The sequence below is a fragment of the Grammomys surdaster genome, unplaced genomic scaffold (genome assembly GCF_004785775.1).
Source record: "Grammomys surdaster isolate TR1022 unplaced genomic scaffold, NIH_TR_1.0 373, whole genome shotgun sequence".
NCBI classification, from domain to species: Eukaryota; Metazoa; Chordata; class Mammalia; order Rodentia; family Muridae; genus Grammomys; species Grammomys surdaster.
The window spans coordinates 10,578,631-10,598,181 of NW_021604792.1; the positions used below are offsets into that span (position 1 = coordinate 10,578,631).

At 36.3% G+C, this 19,551-nt stretch overlaps 1 protein-coding gene across 1 annotated transcript in view; it reads left to right on the forward strand.

The window, feature by feature from the left end:
* Positions 1 to 12,578: 12,578 nt before the first annotated feature.
* The window catches only part of LOC114632437 (killer cell lectin-like receptor 7), a 14,646-nt gene continuing 7,673 nt past the window's right edge, over positions 12,579 to 19,551 (forward strand). Inside the window, exons 1-5 of the mRNA XM_028780939.1 lie at positions 12,579 to 12,697; positions 14,386 to 14,552; positions 15,960 to 16,049; positions 16,935 to 17,153; positions 19,179 to 19,318. Of these exons, the coding sequence (XP_028636772.1) occupies positions 14,441 to 14,552; positions 15,960 to 16,049; positions 16,935 to 17,153; positions 19,179 to 19,318 (561 nt within the window). The 5' untranslated portion in view covers positions 12,579 to 12,697; positions 14,386 to 14,440. The remainder of the gene's footprint in view (positions 12,698 to 14,385; positions 14,553 to 15,959; positions 16,050 to 16,934; positions 17,154 to 19,178; positions 19,319 to 19,551) is intronic.

Below are 19,551 nucleotides of genomic sequence, written 5' to 3' on the forward strand. Positions count from 1 at the left end.
GGAGTTTCTGGAATCCCAGAAAACCCTGTTTGGATTAGGAGAATCTTATAGTTTCTAGAAGTTACTGTGTATTTGACACTTTTACTGCTCCCTAGGGATGGAATTACAAATTAATCTCCTGAGAGTTTCGATTGTTTTTGTTTATCAGAAAATCTGTCTCCAACTTTGTTGCTGACCAGAACATGGAAGTTTTTAGTAAGAGTGTATTTATTAACTATCTAAGCTAAAATGGACAGAACATTTACATGGATGCAGTTATAAAAACAGTTGTGTGTGTGTGTGTATGTGTGTGTGTTTCATTTCACAGCTCCCAGGGTCTAAACCACCAGCCTGGGACCACTTAGGGAGGCATCCATGGCTTCAGCTGTATATGAAAGAGCGGAGAGCCCTGCTGGGCATAGGTGGAAGAAGAGATCCTTGACCTCATGAAGGCTGGACACCCCAGGTGGTGGGGATTTTGAGGGTGGGGAGGTGGGAGTTGGGGGGTAGGTAGGGGTTACATCCGCAGAGAAGAAGGAGGAGGGGTGAGGGGAAAAGGGTTTCCTGGGTGGGTGGGGGATGGGGTAAGGGGACAACATATGAAATGTAAATAAAACATCCAATAAAAAATAAAAATATCTAGTCTTAAAACTGGAGTGTGTTTGTCACAATATGTGTCTATAGTAAGTCATAAGAAATAAGAATTGTTTCAAATACGCACACCTCTTCAACCACCATTGTACTCAGTAGTTTTATGTTCATTTGATTCAAATTAGAGTCATATCAGAGGAGGAAACCTCAATTCTTAAAGATCTTTAATAATATCTGGTTGTAGGTAAGCCGATAGATATTTTTTAACTAGCAATTTATGTGCCAGATTGTGGGTGCCACCTTTAGTGGTCTTGGTTCTCTAATACAGAAGGCTGAGAAAGCCATGGTGAGTTAACTAATGATCAGCACCCTTCTTTTACCTGTGCATCAGATTCTTCCTCCTGACTCCTCTCAGGTTTGAGTTTATGTCCTGATTCCTTCTGTGATGGACTGTCATGTGGAAATTTAAATGAAATGATCCCTCTTCTCTCCAAGTTACTTTCACCATGTTGTTTCATCATAACAATAGAAAGTTAAACTAAGAGAGCCATCAAGCCCTAACAGGGAAACTTTACTTCCCAAAGTTCTTTGCTACTCCATGCCCTCCCTGCCTAGCCCTAGGTAGGTAGACATATGCTGTCTTGTAGTGTAAATTAGTATGGCCTAGTTGATGGTATAATATACTGTGCACAGATTTGTATTTGGCTTCATTTTCTGTATATTTTTATTAGTATTACTGATTTTCAGCAAGCTCATACTTTTTTCACAAACAGTAGTCCATTCTTTTTGTTACTCAGCACTTTCCTGTTATACAAATCACCATGGTATTCTTCCATTCACATGTGAAGGTATCATATGTTTCTAACTTTTAACAATTTTGAATAAGATTTTCATGCCAAATTTTACAAGAGTCACTGTTTGAAATACATATTATACATTTAATTTTATATATCAATCATCTATCTATCTATCTATCTATCTATCATCTATCTATCTATCTTTCTATCATCTATCTTACCTATCATCTATCTGTCTATCTATCTATCTATCTATCTATCTATCTATCTATCTATCTATCATCTATCTATCTTTCTATCATCTATCTTATCTATCTATCATCTATCTGTCTATCTATCTATCTATCTATCTATCTATCTATCTATCTATCTATCTAATCTATCTCCATCTATTTTGGCAAACATCCAGAGCTATGATATTGTTTTCTAGTGTTAAGTGAAGTTTTGTTTCATAACAAACCTATTCCTCATTTTTACCAACATCTCATGATATCAATGCTTTGAATTTTAACCATTTAGATGAATTGAAGGATTCTTATTTCTCTGAGATCTAATGATACCAACCTTATTTTCATGGACTTTTTGGCCACTCAAATGTTTTTCTTTGTCAAATATTTGTTCACATGTGTTCATGGCTTATTAGGTTTTTCTGTCTTTAATTGTAAGAATGTGTGTGTATGTGTGTATGTATGTGTGTGTATACACACATACATAGACACACATAGATAAACACACTTATAATTTGAATTAAAAACCTTTGATAATATACCATAACAAGTTCCTACTGTCTAGTCTGACATTTTCTGAATTACATTATCTAATAACATAGTTTAGCATTCTATTGAAGATTGAATTAGCAGTTTTTCATGCTTTCAACATAAGTTTTTTATTATATCAAATTGCAAAGATTTCATCTGTTATTTTTTCCAGAAATTATGTAGTTTTCACTTACACATTTAGATAAAATAATATTACATTTTGATTTTTTATTTTTGAATTTATTGGTGTGCATCTGTCTGGTTATATATCTTGTGTGTATGAGTACCTGCAGAGGCCAGAATTGGGCACTGGATCTCCTGAAGTTGTAGTTTTATAAGGTTGTGAAGCAACTGGTTACTGGGAACTAAACTCAGTTCCTCTGTAAGTGTAGCATATTCTTCCTTCTCTTTTAAGTATTATAACAGAAATTCACTGAATACATTCTGTGTGTTAATTAATGTGTTGGGCACTTAAAATTGGCTTGATTTTTCAAAGAAGTTTTATTTTATTTTAAAGATATTTGTATTGAAAATAAATTTTGTAATAATATTCCGGGAGCCTCCAGGCCCTGAGAAGGTAGTAGTGAGGGCACAGAGTAGGACTCTGGTAATAGCTTTTCTGTATCCATCCATGTGTTTGTCTTTCTTCATTTGCTCACTGTTCCAGTTGGTCAATCCCTGCATCCATGCAGATGTTGGGTAAAGAACTTTTATCCATTGAGTCTGCTGTGGTATGGAATTAAATGAATACAATGGTTGCCCCTCCTTTCTGCATTTATCAATAGCCAATAATTTCCAAGTAGGGACTAATGTCCCATGAAGCTTTTCCATACACAAGACTGAGTGTTGACAGAATGAAACTTGTGTAGGCTCAGTACTGACAGTTATAGGGGAATAGAGATATCCGTTGACGGTTATAATGACAGTTCTAGAAGCCAGAAGCAGTCAAAGAAAAGTCTCAGTGCAAGATGTTGGTCAGAAAGATCCCAGAGGTGCTTTGGCCTTTCATTTGTCACCACAACAATATGATAAGAGTCAATTGCTGAACAACTTGGTTACAGTTTATACAGAAATCAATTTGAAACATACCTAGAAGATTTCTTGCTGGTGTCTTGTACACAAAGAGACAGAAGGGGACACATAGGCTAAGGAAGGAGAAATCTACCAACATTCCTATACATCTATTAACCATGAGGGCTAGAATACCAGCCTCCCAGCCAAGATGTACCCTCTTGTGCAATAATAATATGACATTTATGGAAGTAAAAAAGAATTTCTGATTGTCATGAGGCCCAATACAGGAAAGAATTTTCATGTCTGGTACTGTGAATCTTGTCAAAACCTATGGATTTACATGTCATGTTCTCTAGTGGGGAACTGGATACTATTATTTAGATAAATTGAAATTGCATCAACCTACCTTTTCAATATTTATAATTATATCCACAGACAAATGCATTCACTGCTGTTTGAGTGTTAAATAAACTTCTACATGTGGAGAGATAACATTTGCTCTTGTTACATTTATTATCCATTTTACATAGCCTTGTCTGATTGGAATACTTGTTTATAAGAAAATAGTTTAGTCTTTGATAGTCTTTGATATCTAGTATATTCATGGCACACTTATTGCTCCTGTTCCAATCCCTGCCTACCAGATCAACCCAGCGTTTGTGAAGTCCTCATTCCTCTTTCATGTGTTTTTTTTTTTTTTTTGTGGTTTTGTTTTTGTTTTGTGACCTACTGGATTTAACCTTGGTCACTTACAAGTGCATGGTTTGGATTATCCACTGGTGTCAGTATAGCTCAGCAGAGGGCACATCACTGAAAATAGTGACTTCCTCTCCTCCAGAAGCCACAGAGACAGTAGCTTCCTTAGCAGGAATTCTATTGCAGCCTTTTGTGCCTCCTATCTAAGAATGAGAGTCTATATGGTCAGCGCTGTGCACATTATAACCAAACAACCAAAGATCCTGTAACTTCATGAGTGGCATGAGATGGCATCTCCATGTCATCTGTATGTCATCCCTATAAGTGTATTGTGACCTATCTTCCCTGTGACAATCGCTTTGTGTAATATTTGTAAACAATATTTATATTTATATTTATATTTATATTTATATTTGAATCACATTTGCCTGTATTTTCTTTCGTTCTTCTATCTATACAGCCCCATTTAAATGGTTTTAAACTGTTTTCTGAGACAGAGTCACACACCTGTCATTTAATTGACCTGTAATTCACTGTGTACCCTAGGCTTCCCTTGAACTCTCTTATTTGTTATATTATTAATGTGATTCATACAATTCTCTTTTAAAATTTACTCATTTGCTTGTTTGTTTTCTTGAAACAAGGTCTTTCTTTATATCCTTGCCTGGCTTGGAATTCACTATGTTAACCAGACCAATCAATATCAATCTCACAGAAGTCCTCCTGTCTTTGCCTTCCAAATGCTTTGATTAACAGTATGTGCTGTCATATCCAACCCCTTTGTGTTTAGGACATGGAGAAAACACTGGTATTTCATAATTATTTGGAAGTTTTAGAAGTCATTTTTGTAATTTTGAAAGTTTAGATTTTGGAAGAATATCTATTTTATTTTCTTAATGTTTGGTCATTAAGTAATGATGTGGTTTGTAGGTGGCTTTGGGGAAAGGTATAAACTAATTATAATTTTATTTAATATACAATGCAATTTAGATATTTCTATCTGTTAATTTGGGTATATTTATACTTTAATATATTTGTGCCTTTTGTTAAATTGTTAGATTTCTGCTATTTTTGGAACTGTGTTTTATTTTCTTAGGGGTGTCCTAATGAAGAGTATATACTTTTTTTGATTAAAGAAAAATAGTGTTTATTTGCTTACTGTGTCAAGGTCACATTTGGTTTATTTGTTTGTCTTTGCTTTTGTGGGGCCAAACTAGTTTCAAACTCACTGTACAGAAGAGGATGGATTTGACTTGCTGGTCCTCATTCTATGACTTTCTGAGTGTCAAGATTACAGGTATATATCCATGCTCCACCCTGTAAGAAAGATATATAGCTGTGAGCTATGGTTTGGATTTGACCATTGCCATTACTTGAACCAAAGAAAGTATGATCATCTACAGAAGACTCTCATGACATCTTTCACACTAGCTTTCCTTGAGGAGAGAGTGTAGGGAGGCTCAAGAACATTCATAGGAATGATGTGCCTTGAAGAAACCTTTTGTAGACTCCTTTCCAATAATAAGTAACATGAGGCTTTGAAGAAAACTCTTGATTAATACTTATCTAAATGTTGTCAGTGGTACAGCTTTTTCTGGACTGTTCATTCAGCTTAAATGTATTTATTTTTCCCGATTTGTTTGTTGTGCTTTTGGAGACAGTGTCTCACTGTATAACACTGATTGGCTTATCACTTGCTGTGTAGAGAAGTGTGAGTGCACGGGTCCTTTGGGTCCAGAAGCTCATGAGTGAGTTTCAGAAGCTAGATACTACTACAGAACACGGATTGACATAAATGCATTTGGATTTACTTAGAAATAATTTTTCTAGGTCGTGCATTTTCCTTCTTCAATTAAGAATGTGTGCAACATAGTTTTTATCAAATAGCAGCCACTATCAAGAACTTTGAATTTCTAAAAGCACTTGGAATTTTAAATTATTGGAAAATTTTTTTTTAATGCAGAGAATTGCTTATAAATTTCACTTGCTGAACAACTTGTGGTCCTGGGAGATTTGCATGCATTGTGACTTTTCTTTATTTTTTTATTCCCCCTCCCCCATCCATCCTCCAACTGTCTTCATCCCATACCTCTTCCCCATCCCTTGTCTTCACGAGGATGTCCCCATCTCCCATCCCCACCCAAGCAGACCTCTAAAGTCCCTGGTGCTTCCAGACTCTTGAGGGTTAGGTGCATTTTCTCTGACAGAACAGGACAGTCCTCTCCTGTATATGTGTTGGGGGGCCTCATATCAGCTGGTTTATGCTGCCTGGTTGGTGGTCTAGTGTTTGACAGATCTTGAGGGTCCAGGTTAAGTGCGACTGCTGATCCTCCTTCAGGATAACTTTCCTCCTCATCTTCTTCTAGTTTTTCCCTAATTCAACCACAGGGGTCAGCAGCTTTTGTCTACTGGTAGGATGAAAATACCTGCATTTGTCTCTTTCAGCTACTTGTTGGATCTTTCAGAGGACAGTCACAATATGTCCCTTTTTGTGAGTACTCCATAGCCGCAGTAATAAAGTCAGGCCTTGGGACCTCTCCTTGAGATAGATCCCATTTGGGGCCTGTCACTGGACCTTCTTTTCCTTAGGTTCCTCTCTATTTCCATCCCTGCAGTTCTTTCAGACAGAAACAACTCTGGGTCAGAGTTTTGACTGTAGGATGGCAACTCCCTCCCTCACTTGATGCTCTGTCTTCATACTGGAGGTAGGCTCTATAGTTCCCTATATAAACAAACTCAAAGAAAATATCACATGATCACCTCCTTAGATGCAGAAAAAGAAATTGAAAAAATACAGCTCCCCTTCATGTTTAAAGTATTGGAAAGATCAAGAATTCAAGGCCCATAGCTAAACATATTAAAAGCAGTATATGGCAAACCAACAGCCTCTATCAAATTAAATGGAGACATACTTAAAGCAGTCTCACTAAATCTGGGACAAGACATTCTTCTCATATCTATTCATTATTCACTAGAATTTCTAGCAAGAACAACAAGACAACAAAAAGATATCAAAGGGATACAAATTGGCAAAGAAGAAATAAAGGTTATCACTACTTGCAGATGATATGATAGTATACATAAGCAACCACAAACTGTCTACCAAGAACTTCTTGAGCTGATAAACAACTTCAGCAAAGTGACTAGGTATAAAATTAACTCAAATAAATCAGTAGTCTTCCTTTATACAAACAATAAACAGGCTGAGAAAGAAATAAAGGAAACAATTCCCTTCACAATAGCCACAGATAATATACACATATCCTGGGGTAACTATAACCAAACAATTGTATGACAATAACTTCAAGTCTCTCAAGAAATAAATGGAAGAAGATATCAGAAAATGGAGGGGGCTCCCATACTCATGGATTGGCAAAATTAATATAGTAAAAATGGTCATTTTACCAAAGGCAAGCTACAGACTCAATGAAATCCCCATCAAAATCTGAACACAATTCTTTAAAGATATGTAAAGAGTAATTCTCAAATTCATCTGGAAAGGCAAAAACCTAGAATAGTGAAAATAATTCTTAACAAAAATGAACATCTGTGGAAATCACCACCCCTGACCTCAAGCATTACTACAGAGCAATAGTGATTAAAAACTGCATGGTATTGGTACAGAGACAGACACGTTGATCAATGGAATTGAAGACCTAGAAATAAAACTGCACACATATGAACACTTAATCTTTGACAAAGAAGCCATTTACGTACAATGGGAAAAAAGAAAGCTTCTTCAATAAATGATGCTGGTCTAATTGGCTGTGTATAGAAAAATGAAAATATACCCATATTTGTCACCTTGTACAAAGCTCAAGTCCAAGTTCATCAAGTACTTCAACAGAAAATCAGATACACTGAATCTAATAGAAGAGAAAATGGGAAAGATCCTTGAACTCATTGGCACAGGGATAAATTTCCTAAACAGAACTCCTATGACTAATGCTCTAAGATCAAGAATTGATAAATCATACCTCATGAAACTGGAAATCTTCTGTAAGGCAAAGACATAGTCAATAAGGCAAATCAGCAACCTACAGATTGGGAAAATATCTTCACTAAACCCAGACCCGATAGAGGCCTAATATCTAAAATACATAAAGAATTCAAGAAGCTAACCAACAAAAATCCAAACAACCCAATCAAAAAATGGGGTGTAGAACTAAACTGAGAATTCACAATAGAGGAATCTCAAATGGCTGAGAAGCATCTAAAGAAATGTTCAAAGTCCTTAGTGATCAGAGAAATGCAAATCAAAAACGACCTTAATTTTCCTCCAATCAGAATGACTAAGATCAAACACTCAAGTGACACCATATGTTATGAAGGATTTGGAGAAAGAAGAATACTCCTCTATTGCTGGTGGGATTGAAAACTGGTGCAACCACTCTGAAAATCAATATGGAGATTCCTTAGAAAATTAGAAATGGATCTACCTGAAGATCCAGCAATACCACTCTTGGGAATATACTCAAAAGATGCCTCAACATGCTGTAGGGGCACATGTTTCACTATGTTCACAGTGGTCTTATTTGTGACAGCCAGAAGCTGGAAACAACCCAGATATCTTACAACAGAAGAGTGGATACAGAAAGTGTTATTCATTTACACAATGAAATATTTCTCAGCTATTAAAAATGAGGACATCCTGAGTTTTGCAGGCAAATGGATGGAACTAGAAAATATCAACCCGAGTGAAGTAACTCAGACACAAAAGGACATTCATCGTATGTACTCAGTAATAAGTGGATATTAGCCAAAAAATAAAAAAGTACAAAATACTCAAGATACAGTCCACAGAACTCAAAGTGGTCAACAAGCTGAATGGCCCAAGTGAGGACATGTCAGTCTTACTTGGGAGGGAGACAAAAGCAATCACAAGAGCAGAGGGAAGGAGGAATTTGGGAGGAAAAGTCGACTTGAGGGTTAGGAGGAGAGGGGAATCTAATCTGGTATTGTGTGAGGGAGGACTGAAGCCCTGAGGGCCAGCAGAAAGAATGGAAACAGGCAACCTGTGGAGGTAGGAGGTTTAGGGGAACCTCCAGGATACACCAGAGACTTGGAGGTGAGACATTCTCAGGACTCAAAGGGTCCTTAGATGAAATGAAAGTGTTGTTAAAAGATTTTTAACTTTCAAAAGTTGTAATGTGTGCCACTCATGGATAGGTAAGATTAACATAGTGAAAATGGCCATTTTACCATAGCCAATCTAGTAATTCAAGTGCAATTTCTATCATAATTCCTAAACAATTCTTTATAGACCTTTAAAGAGTAATTCTCAAGTTCATATGGAAAAAACAAAAATAATCATAAATTCCCAGATAGATAAAATAATCCTGTATAATAAAAGAACTTCTGGAGTTATCTCCTGCCTGACTTCAATCTGCTTCACAGAGCAATAGAAATAAAAACTGCATAGTATTCGTCTAGAAACAGATATACTGATCAATGGAATTGAATCAAAGACACAGAAGTAAACCCACATACCTACAGACACTTGACTTTTTAATAAAGAAAGCAAAACCAAACAATGAAAATGGGAGAGCATCTTTAATACATGGTTTAACTGGATGTCTGAATCTAGAAGAAAGCAAATAGATACTTTTTTATCACTGTGGTAGAATCTTCCTCTAATGAATACAGATTTCAGGGGATTTCACTGAGCAATGAGTAGGTGGGACTTGCCGGTTGGAAATAGGAACAGAAGAAACAGGAGAAGAATACTGGGTTTTGGATAGGAGATAGGTGGATGTAAAAATGTAGGTAGAGGAGACCACCAGTTCAGGTGGCAGATCCCCTTAGGATCCCCTACTGGAAGATTTAACTTAGAATGGCTTACAAATTAGGATGCAAGTTACTGTGCCCAATGATTGTGTTACTTGTTAATTCTGAACTAAGATTGTGTAGTGTTTTCCTTCACACCATGACTCAACCAGGTTCCAGAGAGAAATGTATGATGTAAAGTGTGTGTTTGTGAGAAGTGCACCCTAAAAGGCCTTGGGAATTTGGAAGTGTGGAACCTGCCATGGGTACTTAATGAGTAGGTGGAAAGATTTTGGAGCTCCAGGTCAGAGAGTCTGATGAGATGTTAACAGGTCTTATGGATCGTTGCCTAAATGTCTTCTGAATGAATTGTATCCCTGGGTATTGAAGAGCCCAGATATCCACATTAAAATGTTTTATGGGCTCCCATTTTCATGCTTACTACATTCCTGAATCGTATTCCTCATTTCCTCTCTCTCAGTGCTTGACCCCATCAAAGACTATGAGAGTAGGTAGATAAGGGAGAGTGTTAAAATAGCTGAGTATAAATGCCCACAGTGGATACGACCACAGGAAATCTCAAAATAGAGCTGTTTGGGGTGTTCTTAAGACCTATGAAGTTTACCATATTTCATGGGTGTGAACGTTCCACCTTAAAAGACAATACCAAGAGGTGGGACACAGGCCAGCATAAGCTAGTTCTCCCAGTGAAGCAAAATACTAGCCCATACTTTGTTGTGGGCTGGTGACTACTCCAGGTGCCACTCACCTCAGTCTGGGACAGGAAGAACAGCTTGCAGCTGTGCAATGATGACCCTGAGGTCTGAGGGTCTCACTGGAAAGTTTGAATGTGGGACTAGGATTATGTCTATCTCAATATAAAGGAGTGGGCAGTTGTGGTTTCACAGCTAAAGTCATTTACAGCAAAACAGCCAGGAAAAAATATATATATATTTGTCTGTGTGTTTGCATGTTTTTTTTCACAAAAATAAATTTAGAAGACAAAACTAAAGAAAACAAAAATTTCTTCATTTTTTTCACATCTCTGTTTTATTACCTGGTCATGTGAGGTTCAATACTTCCTGTTTTATGCTGCACTTTGGTCAAAGAAACAAAATTGGAGAGTCAATCAGTCCCATTCCATAGGCAGTCACTCTATCTTCCAATGCTAACTGTACTCCTTGACTGTTTACATTCTTCGATAAATTCAGAGCTCAATTATACAGCGCTTAGAGGAAGCTGCTGCTCTTTGGCTTTACAGTTATGGGCATGCTCCTATTTCTGACCATATGGACAAACAACCAAAAACCAAAAACCACCCTCTCTGTGTTCAGTTCCTGTCAACTACCGTTTTCCTTCATCAAGCACACTGTTAGGTCACTTATCTCCCACTGATGGTATGGCCACAGTAATGACCAAACAACTCTGGAATTCTTGCTCACAGTCTTTCCATGACGGTAGAGGAGGCACACAATATGCAGAGGACACAAAGAAGTGTGCCCTGTGTTTGGGGTTAGCCTCCATGGTAAGGATGATACTCTTCCAGCAGAGATAAGGATGTATAAAAGTCTAATCACCCTTTATATTTTTATGGGCAGTGTGACATAATCATCCCAGATCTGAGGGAAGAATGGAGGTTTTCTAGAGCAGCAATGGCTCAGGGGTGTAGATGTGTCAGTTTCTCACTTTAGCTCATATACTCTCCCTGTCCTGACCTTCCAAACACCTGCATTCTTGGAAATGATCAGGTAGAAAATCTAGACTGTTTTTTGTCTTAGAGAAGCTTCTGGAGGCTAAAGGCTAGACCTAAAACATTAAAACGAGTCCATTTCACTGTAGTTTAAACCAGTCCTTGCTGAAACAGCTTCTTTCAAGGAATTCGCATCACAAACCCATGGGCAAAACTCATAGAAGGAAAAATCCCTCATCTCACCTCTAAAAAATCAATTGTAAATATGTTCATGCCAACTGATAGACTGTAAATTAACTAGATGCCAGGTGATGATCAATATTAGAGTGCCTTAAATGTTTATCTCCTTGAATCCCATGACTTCATGCATAAAATGTCTTTTTTAGTATGTTCTAAGTACATCCCATGTAGTTCTTGGAGTATCAACGACAAAATTCTATAAAACAGCTAGAATGTTCAGTAGTAGAGGATTATATATTCACTTTATACAATATATAAGTGACTAATAATTACATATGGCTTTAAAAATCTTGAGATTAATATTTATAAAATAAAGAACTGCTTATTGTTTATTAGAAATATCTATCAGAAACGTGGTATAAATTTGTGTAGTAGTGTACAGCTGTAATTCTAAGAGTAAAAAGAGTAAGCACAGAAGTCTCTGAGTATGAGGTCAGCCTGTGCTATGTAGTAAGATACAACAACTACCTCGAAACAGCAATAACAAACAAACAAACAAAAACATCAGAACAAATCATAACTCATGGGAAAAGTATATACTTAGCCTGCTTATTCTCTTTGATTTGGTTTCCCAGCACCATGAACATATCAGCAGTTAAACTACTCCATGTAGAATGACATCAATGTTCACAGTAAATATTATCTATAATTAAAAAGCTAGAAGAGTATAAAGGAAGACTTTACCAGTGGAAATGTGAGTGCTTTAAAGGCATTCCTAATACATACTTACTGCAATTAACATGATTCAAAATCAAGAAGTAATTTTAAATATAGTAACTAATGATAAAATTTCCAACAGCCTGTTTGAAAACTAGGAACAGAAAACCCTCCTTAACCTAGTGCTTTTGCTAAGGACTCTGGTTTTGCTCTCTCTGCATTTTCTCTGTCTTCAAATGTCAATTATGGACATTACTTTTATAGCATCTGGCACAAAATGCTGCTTCTTTTCTTTGCTCTCAGAGTCAGCTTTCATTAAGCAATTTCCTCTTTTCGATTTGGTTAAGAGGAGGGGCAGAAAATCATGAGGTTGAGTATCACTCAGAGGAAAGTTAGTTCTGCCTTTCATCTTGGAGCCTCTTAGGAGATACAGGCCAGAAAAAGCCAACTTTTCCTCCAATTGGGAGATCAATTCCCTCCAACAGAATCTCATCAGTGTAGAGACACAGGTAACAATAGCTTCTTTTATTTTTTCTATCAAATGATAAAATAATTTCTAGAGAATTTCACATGGTGTGACATGAAAGCGGGATTAATGGGGAAGCCCTGTTGGTTGTGTTAGATCGATTAGGTTTGGTCTGGCAGCTTGTGGAACCTTTCATTCTGTCCTGGTTATTTTTTTCACAGTATACTGGGAATTGTGTTGTATGCTGAAAAATTAAGGTAGAGGGTACTATGGTGTTCATTGTTCTTTAACTGCATCGAATATTTACATATTATCTATCTGACAAATGTCACAATAGGAACCACGTAAGATGGATCAATCTGTAAAGGTACTTGCTACACAAACCTGATCTAATACCTGAGTCTGATCCCTGGGACTCACATGATGGTGGAGTAAGAGAACTCACTTTGTAAAGTTGTCTTCAGAATACGTGCACCTTGGCTCAGCCTGTTCCACTCTGAAAACAATAATAATAAATAACAATTTTCAAACAGAATTGTTTAATGATAGGATTATTTTCTGCCAAGAAATAAGGGAAAAGTTGCATCACTTCAGAAAACGTCATAAATTAAAAATAAGAGAAGAATGCTGTAATATATGCAGTTTGTCCTTATTTTCCACTGGCTTACATCTCAATTATTAAAGTAAGGGTAATATCAGTTACAAATACTATTTACTAATACATTGATATCTATTATCAGATTGTATCCTTCATGGGCATTAGCTCATGTATGCTGCATAGTGACAGAATTTATTGTCATATAGCCCCCTCTTGCAACACCATGTACAAGTATATGATATGTGATGTGGTTGTGTATATAGAATAATTTGCGATTAAAAACTTCATATTGTAACCTCTGTGCCTCTCTCTGTTGCTCCTACACCCCACCCAGCAATCTCCTCTTTCTATTTTTCTTGTTACTGTAGTCATTAAAGGTTACAGACCATTTCTGAAGACTTTGAGCCAGGAGCCTCAGATGAGAGAGAATATTCAGTATTGTCTTTCTTGGGTCTGGTTTATCCCACTCAGTAGGATCTTTTCTTGTTGAATCCATTTACCAAGTTCTAGCACAGAGAGGAATATTTAGACTACTGCCTGGTAGAGATTGTACATATCAGCTGAATGTGGCTTCTACCCAAGAGATATCTATGCGACTTGGATCACTTGCAGTATCAACTTTCAAATATTCTTTTGAAGGTAGTGTCTGGGAAACTCTGAGAGACATGTATAAATAAAAAGACTGAAAGAACACTTAATATTCATGTGTTCATCAAAATGTGTAATTAATTATAAAGTAACAGTTTTATTTATTCCTAAAGCTTTGACTCTGTTATTTGGATAGATTGTTTAAAAGTTTGTCAATGATTTTCAGGGTTGCCAATTTTACCTAACCTTTTAAGTGCTCTATATTTTGAACAAACGGGCTGTATCAATTTTATAATGACTTGCTAGTAAATTTTTGACTCTTTCAATGTTTCTTAACAATAATTGCTGATACCATTAGAAATATAAATAAGTTTAACATCAAAATGCAAAGTGTTCTCACCTATAATGCAAGTGGGTATCAGTCCATGTGAGGATGTTTGGATCATTAAATGATTTATTCAGACCTCACTCTTTCTCAACCTTCTGTATCACCAGATTTAGGTACCTTCCTATAAGTGAACATTTCAACTTTTTTTTTTTTTTAGAAATCATTCAAGGCCCCATTTTAACTGAAAAGATACTTCATACATCACTTCCAAGATGAGTGAGCAGGAGGTCACTTACTCAAGTGTGAGATTTCATAAGTCTTCAGTGTTGGAGAACCAAGTGAGGCTTGAGGATTATCAAGAGCCCAGAGAAGCTGGGCACCGAAGTAAGTGCTTTAAGTATCGAAAATCACGTTTTTATTCATTTTAAACTTTTAACAATTTAAAAATATCTTACTGATGTCTATTGAAATCTATAATATTCCATTTTATCTGTGCTTGGTTATGCACAGGGTAGGAGGGAAAAAAGAGTTTTTGTTGGAGAGTAATCAAGAACAAAATTGTTCAAAGCTACGTTTAAAAAATATAGCAATCAAGTTATAAAATTAAAAAAAAAACGAAAGAATTATAACACTACTTCTGTTTAGTCATGAGTCAGTTACAAGATAAATCTGATGAAGAGAGTAGAACAGTGGGAATCTGTAAGAAAAAAAATTCTTGAAAACCAAGGAGAAGCGAGAAACCATTAAGAGGTTTTTGATTTGGTTTTTTATTTAATTTAGACAAGAAAACTTCTGAAAACTTTAAAACTAATAAACTAGTCTGGAAAAGGACCAAATTTCTAAAGAAACAAAATACCAAGGAAATGAAGCTTGTACATTAGGAACAATACTTCCATTCTCAAGGAAAGTGTTTTAACTGTCATAAATATCCCCCACATCTCATGCAACAGGCAACAACTGTTGTCCATAAGACGATGTCTTCGACATGAAATAAAACTGCAGATGAAGGAAGAGGGGATAAGAGGATTAGTATGTGTGGGAATGACTAAACCTAGTGTGAATTCTTGAAAATGTCAAAGAATTATTTCATTTATTAATGAAAAGGCAGAAACATCATTTTTATTTTTTTAAAGTTGCTCTGTACACACTGTCACAGCTCTGCTCCCAGCTGAGAATGTTTTCTTCTTGATAATCAGAAGCATGAGTTTCAGATTCCAAATGCCTTAGGTAAACCAAAATGTTTAGTCTTATTTAGAGCAAAATCAAACTTACAAGAAAAAGAAGATAGGTGACTTATAGGCCCTTTCGAGAATGGGGAAATTACATAAATCAGGTCCAGAGCAGTTGTGGTTCCCTAACAGTTTTCAACAACATTCATCCCTTTTTCCTTCTTCTTCACCCTCAGTAATCTTTCTTGGTTGACTACATGCTCCAGTACAGTGTCTTGTACTTGAATTGTATCTGTACCTCTAATGCCTTCTCTAGAATGTAGAACTGGGTGAGGGCACATGCTTATCATCCAGCTACTTCTAGTCTGAGTCAGGAAGATTTAAAATATAAGGCTAAAGCATAAATAAGCTCAAAATTTTGTGAAACTTCACACATGTAGGATTTCATCAGTGGATATATTTTAGGTAGAAAAGTACAATTTTGAGAGCACATTTTCAGTCTGTTTGTATCATTGACTTGAGCATAATTTCCCCTAGTTTTTGTGCTATACAAACTTGTAATTAGCATTGAGATGTACTCTTATCATGGTGATGATTATCTTGCTTTTTTTGTTGATTTAAGAGAGTTTAGTCCCCCAGAAGCTCATTGTGATAGCTCTTGGACTCCTCTGTTCCATTCTGCTGGTAACTGTTGCGGTGTTGGTGGCAAACAGTGAGTAATTGAAATACATCTTACTTAACCTTCTCTCTAAAGAATAGCGTTAGACAAGAACTGTAGAGTTATACACTCTGTCCATTATCGTGTCTATAATCATGGATGAATCAGAATCTCTGGACTTTAATAGCTTTTTCTGACACACTGCAGTGTTCTGCTCTCTTTCATACCTAATCTGTTAGCTCCAGGGCAGTTGGGAGCTGCTCTGCTCTTTCTTATTCTTGCTCATTCATGTTCCTTTTGAGGACTTGGTGGTGGTTTACCTTCTGAGCTCAGGTGATTGTTAAATTTACGTAAACATTTTGTGAGAAACAGGTGTGCAAAGAACTTAAGTCATTCTTTTCCTTTTTCTTTAATGAATACTGATGTCATGGTTAAGTAAAAAAACTTTATCTGTACAGAAACATTAAAGGTTAAACTTTATTCAATTCTTTCACATTTACAGAGATAATCACTTCCAGGTTGTGCTAAAACATAGCTATGTATGTGGATATTTTGAATTTCATATGCTCCAATAACAATTGTTCCATTTCTTAAAGTTTTATTTTTAGTTCAAATTTTCATGGTGTGTTAAGTATTGGCTGAATATTTTACTTAGTATTTATTTGTAAATTTGAGCTGTAAAAGAATAAAGTACCTGTAAGTTACTTCCACCATAATTTATTAAGCTGCATTATTTATTTTACAGTCAAATTACCTATAGAGAAAAATTGATGTATCTGTTTCTATAGTGAGATAATTGAAGTACTAATTTATAAATGTTAAGTAACAATGAAAATAATGGTATGTGTTAGCTGTCAACATGAAGCCTTTTCTTTAATCTTAAATTTCAATACGTACTTCTTATAAGAAGTTTTGATATTATATCTGTGACTAATTTAGTTTTTCAGTATCGTCACAAAAAACATGAGCTGCAGGAAACTCTAAACTGCCACCATAACTGCAGCACCATGCAATATGTCACTGAGTTAAGGGAAGAACTGCTGAGAAATAAGTCTATAGAGTGTGGTCCAGGAAATGATCTTCTGGAATCCCTCAACAGAGCACATAACACATGGTACAGTGAAACCAAGACTGCTTCAGCTTCCCATCAGCACACAGGTAAGTAGCAGGGGATGATCATGAATACAGAATTGGATTATCATCTATTGTTTCTTTTATGGAAGCTTTGAAGTCCAAGCTGCAGCTTAAGATGCTGGTGATCTCTGGGTCAATCATTAGGGGTTCCTTATTTCAGGTAGGAGCCTGGAAACCCAGAAATCCCTGTTTGGGTTAGTGCAATCATAGTTTCCAGAAGTGTCTGTTTGGCACTCCTACTACTCCCTGGGCATGGAATTACAAATAGGTATTCCTGAGAATTTTGTTTGAATCTACGGGAAAATCTGACTCTCTAAACTTGTTTTTGACAAAACATGGAAGTTCTTAGTAAGAGTGTATTTATCTACTATTTTTGCTAAAATACTTAGAATATTTATATGGATGTACTTATAAAAACAATGATGTATAAGTGTGTTTGTGGGTGCGTGTCTTTTTTCCATCTGACTTGTTTTGAGAGATTTGGTCTCTTTGTAATGAAGAGATCCTCCCTGGATCAGACAAAGGAGGTTCTCCATGGTGTGCACACATTGCTACTCTGTCTGTGACACAGGAATGAGACTGGATAGCTGAAAATATCAAGTGCCACAAGCAACCTTTCTTGCTCTTTATTGTTAGTAGTCATCTTTAACTGACACAGTTTATCTCTCAACATTAAATATCTATTTTGGGGGGATTTAGAGTTTATGAAGAGCTCTTGTATATAATCTCACCATGCTGTAATAGTAGGATGTGATGATTCTCGTTATGTAAGGACTAATATTTTTAAAACTGCTACATTATAAAATCTGTGCAGGAATAAAAAAAGATCCAAAAATATTGTTGAAGTATTCCACACCCTTGAAAAAGGTTTTGTGTCATTACTTTAGCATAACTTAATTATTTGTGAAGGGTAGCATAATGATGTAATCCCTATGATTATGAGGTTGAGAGAAGAGGATTATATCTATCAGGACAATATGGACATTCCAACAAATTCCAGGCCAGCATGAGCTAAACAATGATAATCCTTCACAGAGAAATGTAGGTTGGAGAAAATGTTGTTAATAGAGCATGGTCATTCCCTGTGTCACACTAAGCACAATATTCATATTGAGGAGATCTTGCAACACAAACTGCACAAATGTTAATGTATTCAGCTTGAATTATTTGGGGTTGTGGACACACCACTGAAGGAATCGACATACTCAGGATATCAACATCAAAACTTCTCTCTCATATGCCTCTTATTTCTCTTACGGTAACAAAGTTTAACACAGATCATGGCACAATAAGAAGTGCACAGTAGTGTGTGGACCATTGTGGGCACAATGCATTACGGCAAATCTACAATTATGTCATCAGTTTAACTGCCTCTGAGTAGCAAGTGCTCATTTCCTGCCCTCCAGCCCCTGATACTTCACAAGTGTCTCCATCATAGAACTAGGCAGAATTTTAGAAACCTAATCTGAATGAAATCATAAAGCATGGTCCTAGGCCTGGTAAATTTCACTTTGCACACTATCCACAAATTCATCCATGTTTGTTATATAGGTCAGCATCTCTTTTTTGAGATTCATGTGAGACATGATAACATTGGGTAGCCCAGGGTGACTTGGAACTCAGAGTATAGCCAAGGCTGGCCTGGAAGTCTTTACTTACCCTAGGATGACCCCAAACTTGTAGTTATCTTCCTGTCTTTCTCTTTGGAGTGCTTAGATTATAGGCGAAAGTCATCATGCCCAGCTGATTCATTTTCCTGTAAGGACAAATAGTATTCTTTTGTGTGTGTGTGCTCCATTGATTCATCCATGACTCACGCAGGAAACATTTCTATATCTCTAGTGTTATTAACAATGTTGCATGGCTCATAGGTGTTTTTAGGGGTCTCTGGGCATTATACAATCTCGTTTTCTGAGATCTTTGAGATATTTACCCACCTCCCGTCTGTCTCTCTCTTTCTCTCTCTCAACACATCCTTAATTTATAATGTGTTCTGATAACAGAGTACTAGTAAATAGTAAATTTAATGATATATCTTCTCGGTTGTAGGCAAAAATGAAACATACTGGTTCTGCTATGGAATAAAATGTTATAGTTTCATCATGGACAAAAAAACATGGCGTGGATGTAAAGAGACCTGCCAGAATTACAGATTATCCCTTCTGAAGATAAATGATGAAGATGAACTGGTACTGTAGACAAATTGCTTCTTTATTCTCACAGACTCTGTCTTTAACTCTGAATAAAGGGATACTAAATCAAGGTATTTATTTCATTTGTATATGGTTTTCCTGTAACGTGAAGGAAACTGTGGGACACAGGTCTGCTAAGAGGAGACTCAGTACTTCAGAGAGACTTGTATCTTTCAGTCTCTCCTCTCTCTCTCTCTCTCTCTCTCTCTCTCTCTCTCTCTCTCTCTCTC